This window comes from Ctenocephalides felis, unplaced genomic scaffold (assembly GCF_003426905.1).
Source record: "Ctenocephalides felis isolate EL2017-DRISC unplaced genomic scaffold, ASM342690v1 CF-g0.4_SCAFFOLD_03572, whole genome shotgun sequence".
Classification (NCBI taxonomy): domain Eukaryota; kingdom Metazoa; phylum Arthropoda; class Insecta; order Siphonaptera; family Pulicidae; genus Ctenocephalides; species Ctenocephalides felis.
This window is the reverse complement of record NW_020539726.1, coordinates 28,009,755-28,014,754: the sequence shown is the minus strand read 5'-3', so window position 1 is coordinate 28,014,754 and position 5,000 is coordinate 28,009,755. Positions and strand designations below refer to the sequence as shown.

The following is a 5,000-nucleotide window of genomic DNA, read 5'->3' as shown; positions in this document are numbered from 1 at the left end:
AGTAAATAAAGAAATGGTTTTTTAAAAAACTTTTTTGTTTTTTATTACTTTTTAGATTCTTAGTTCGAAGCTCTACAAAATATATTTATAGATATATACATGGCCGGTTCTGCCTTGAATGCAATGTATGCAAAAAATGCGGGCGCACGCCTTAAGGGGGCGCCAAAACGAGGTTCGGAAATGGAATTTATAATATATTATTTTTTAATTTTTTAAATATAAAATCCTGAATACTTACTAGATTATGATAAACAATCCAACTTAACTATGAGTCATATTCAGTTTGCAATGTGATATCAATAGAAACAATTAACCAAATAATAACTCTGCAAATTCGTAAATTATTGTTCTGCTTATTGTTTAATGTACTCTTAAATATTTTTCTTCGTTTGAAGTTAACATGGAATCGAAAAAGAAAATATTTAGTGTTCAATCCCGTAAGAGCAAACCTACGAAAGTTTAAATTAATTATTGAGCGTTATTGATGAAAAATAGCAAGCTGATTTAGTTAAAATGGAACTTGTTAAAGAAATATATACTAATTATAATAGAGAAAATGGAAAATGGGGAGTCAGGCTCAAAAAATGGCTTGTTTATTCCGAAAAATTGTATTCTAACTTTTGTTTTTGTTGCAAACATATCACATCTGATGAACTTTGAGCGTTGAAGACATGCGTGGTTAGGTTTATGGAGCAAATATGAAAAATGAAAGCAAAATGTACTTAGGAACAAAAATCTTTAAGATTTTTTTACACATTATTTACAATTATTAACTAAGCAGAAATAATACAGATACAAATATAATTTGTTTGTTTCAGTATAGTTAAGGAAATATGTATTTTTTTTGCATCTTTTACTAATCTTTACTAACACTTTAAAAAGTTTAACTTTAAAATAACAATCTGATACTCTGAATATGATTGGAAAATAAAGCTGAATACAATTCGGCTCTTACGATACCAATAAGGAGGAGTTTAATTCAATTTTAGATATTGTAAATAATGAAAAAATAAACTAAAATAAAATTTAATTTAAAACATGAAATACGAGTGTTATGTCATTTTTTGTTCTCTTGTCACGATAGGTTGCTCTTTAGAATAAATCGCATATAAAATAAGTTAAATGTTTGAAAATCACAAATATTAATATTACACCTATGTTAGAAATAATTGAGAATTTAAAAATATTTGATTATGATCAAGCTAGAGCAAATCTTGCATGCGGGCGCTGAGGACCCCAGGACCGGCCCTATATATTATATATATATATATATATATATATATATATATATATATATATATATATATATATATACATAAATTCAAACTACAAATTATATTTGATCGTTTAAAAAGCTACTTTGCTAATAGTCGTTTAGAATTGAAAGACAAATCTATACACCTAAGTCTGTTTTTACACGGTAGATTGGTTCCAGAAGAAGCCGTGTAAAAAAAAAAACGTGTAAAAAAAGACATTGATCTTATACAAAAATGGGTGATTCGTTCCTAATCTCTAAAACCTATTAAAATTAGTGAAAAACAAGCATTTTTAAGAACAAGAATTCATGTTTATTTTATTAAATCAAATATATAATGCTTATTTTCACAAGCATAGTAATTAATAATAAAAAAGATATGCACTCTAATCTTTAAGCTAGTGTTCGAAAACTACCGATACTATCGATGGTTTCAGACTTTTTCCTTTCATAAATACTTTTTTGTAATATGAACATACTTCGCAAAAATTAAATTTGTCAAAAAAAAATTAAGTACATAAAATTTCAAATCGTGCTAAATGGAATAAAATCGTGTAAAAAAATTAAAAATATTCAATTTTCAAACCGTGTACAAAAAGACCGTGTAAAAACAGACTTAGGTGTATATTGAAAAAAGATCTGCAACTTATATGTATTTATATAATTTTAGTTCAGATTCTTTCATAATGTAATGCTTGTTTGTACACATTTTTATTAATTGAACTTTAGATATATTCTCATTGTTTATGTATAAATATAAATTTCAACTATTATTTTTAGGCAGTTAAGGCTGGTAATGTTAGAATGCATAAGCCAATGGAATGGTGTATTACAAAGAAGAAGCAAATTGATGTGTTTATAAATATTATGGAGTGCCCTAGTAGGTTATTCTACGAGGATCCAAAGGACAGAAAATGTGTTTTGCAAGAACTTGTTAAATACAGATCTAGAATGAACGTGCCGAATTCCAAGTAAGTAGAAAATTAAGATGTTGGAAAAAAGTAATTTGTTGATTTTTAACTTCCCGAAGGAGAAGTTTGTTTTCATCAAAAAATCCGATTCGCTAATTTTATGTTTTCTCGACGTTTCAAGCCATTCTGAATCGAATGAGACCAAATTTGGAAAAAGTATGTGTGTGTGTGTGTTTTTTTTTATATAGCGAAGGAAATGCCTTTATGCATCTCAGACTGGTGTTTTGTCTGGGTATGTCGAACTCAACACCGCACGGGTGTAATACCGACACTAAAACCTCCGTTTTAGTCGGTATTATACCCGGGTATTATTAACACATTGAAACGTCGAGAAAACATAAAATTAGCAAATCGGATTTTTTTATGAAAACGTAAACTTCTTCAGAAGTTAATAAAGAAAGCTGGTTCCAAAATTAAAAATCAATCTTAATCAATTTTAGCAGACAGTAAATTTAATTCCATTTTAAACATCCTGTTTAGCCAATAAATCTATATGAGGGATATTTTTATATAATGTCTGATATATAGCAACTGCTTTATACACAAGTTTTATTTATTTATTAATAAAAATTTAATTATTTATAGATTGGTTTCAATATTTTTGGGACGTCATAATCCTGCAGTTGGAAGAAATTATCTAGGCTGTATAGATATTGGGGGCTTAGATGGAAATGTTCCAAAAATAATAGAACATTTTGCAAAAAATCATTTCACATAAACCTCAAAAAAAATTCCAGTAATGGGTGCTACTTACAATCAAACTTATTTTCTTGTGAACATAACTTTGAAAAATAACTTGTTTATAAGATATGATTTAATTATACTAATTGTTGTTTCTAACCCGAAATTATATTTGTGATACCTTAATATTTTATGAAATACTTTAATTTTATTTACTTTTGAATTTGAATGACAAATTTATTCAAGAAATAAATAGTTTACTTGATATTTTCTCATTATGTTTATGAATTATGCTTAAACTTGCACAAAAAAATTGATAAAAATCATATGCAAAAAAAAATTAAATTATGGGCACAAGTTTTTTTGAAAAAAATTATGGATACGAAACATTTTGCAAAAAATCAATGACGAAATAAGTTTTAAAAAAAAATCATTGACGAAAAATTTTTGATTTTTTAATTTTTTTTTTTTTTTGAAAATGATCATTTTAGACTGAATTGAATAGACTGAAAAGCGTGGATATATACACTTTGCTTTCTTAATAATATTGAACTGACTGAAACATGTAGATTTTTTTCACATGTTCTAATTGACTGAAAAACGTGGACATGTATAAACTTTGCTTTTTTAATGATATTGAAAAATGTAATTTGAATGACATGTTTGAATAGACTGAAAAGCGTGGACTACAGACTGCATTTTTAATAATACTGAATTGACTGAAAAATGGAGATTTTTTGGCATGTATACACTATGCTTTTTCAATAATATTGAATTGACTGAACTTGACTTGACTTTTGAAGTGAGGATTTGATCATCAGGATTCAAATTTTGACTTGAACTTGACTTGACTTTTGAAGTGAGGATTTGATCATCAGGATTCAAATTTTTTCAAAAAAATTTTTTTTCCCGAAAATTTCAAATCCTCACTTCCAAAGGCCTGATAAAAATCATGAACAATCTTGCATGAAAAAAAAATGAAATTGGTAAAAATGAAACGACAAAGCATTTTTTGAAAAAAAAATTTTTTGGAAAAAAATTTGGGAAAAAAGTTATTTGGAAATAATTTTGGGAAAGAAAAATTTTGCCAAAAAAATTTTTTTCCCAAAATTTTTTCCAAAAAATTTTTTTCACATTTTTTTTCAAATTCCAAAAAATTAATATCTTTGATTTTTTGGAAAAAATTTTGGGGAAAAAAATTGGCAAAGATATATAAAAATTGGCAAGAAAATTTTGGGAAAAATTTTTTTTGGAAAAAATTTTGGTTAAATTCTATAATATTTATCTAAATTTATCATAACTATAGTTATGAGCAGTGGCGTAGCTAGACCCATCGGGGCCCGTGGCAAAGTCTTCCGATGGGGCCCCATCGTGGTGCTCAATTTTTAAATTATCTAATTTTGTTTAATAAACGTTAATAGTCATTTACACGCTGTTTAACTACTGGCTAAAACAATTTTTAATGAATTTTATCACAATTAGAAAACCAACTTCGACTATTCATATTTTAGGGCTTTGAATTATGAAATTATACAAAAGGTAGAAATGTAAAGTATTGATTTAGAGGTATATTATAGTTTAGTTGTAATTATATAAAAATAACAAAAAATACATAAAATTTAATTTTTCTTGAAAATCAAACATGAAATATTGATAAATATTTTCAACGTTAGAATAAATGGGAAATTAAAATAAAAACGTATTTTTTAATAATTAAAAAAATAACCACTTTCTTAAATTTAATTATTACACAACCTTCCATTAACAATTTCTTTTTTAATGTAATTAATTTTATTGATTAAGTAGTGACGTTCAATCTTTATGAAAATTATGATTTAAACAATACCTCTGTTTGAAAACAGTATTGAAAAGTATTTATTTTCTCGGAAATCCAATCCGTTTCAATATCTTTTGGACGATTTTTTTTAATGAAGATGAAGACATTTGTCATCTAGCTTCTTTTAAAAGAAACAATAGCTACCCCTGCACCTATTCAAAATCAAATGAAAATAAAATGTTAACTTCAATAAGCTATTAGTAAATAAAATCTTTTTTCTTACTGCTTTCAGTTGGGTAAAAGTGTCTATTCCGAA

The 5,000-nt window shown here is 26.2% G+C and overlaps 1 protein-coding gene across 1 annotated transcript in view; it reads left to right on the top strand.

The window, feature by feature from the left end:
• Window positions 1-2,947, top strand: part of LOC113387755 (60 kDa SS-A/Ro ribonucleoprotein-like) — a 9,169-nt gene extending 6,222 nt beyond the window's left edge. The window contains exons 5-6 of the mRNA XM_026625131.1: window positions 2,036-2,226; window positions 2,812-2,947. Coding sequence (XP_026480916.1) covers window positions 2,036-2,226; window positions 2,812-2,944 — 324 coding nt within the window. The 3' untranslated portion in view covers window positions 2,945-2,947. The remainder of the gene's footprint in view (window positions 1-2,035; window positions 2,227-2,811) is intronic.
• The last annotated feature ends 2,053 nt before the right edge of the window (window positions 2,948-5,000 follow it).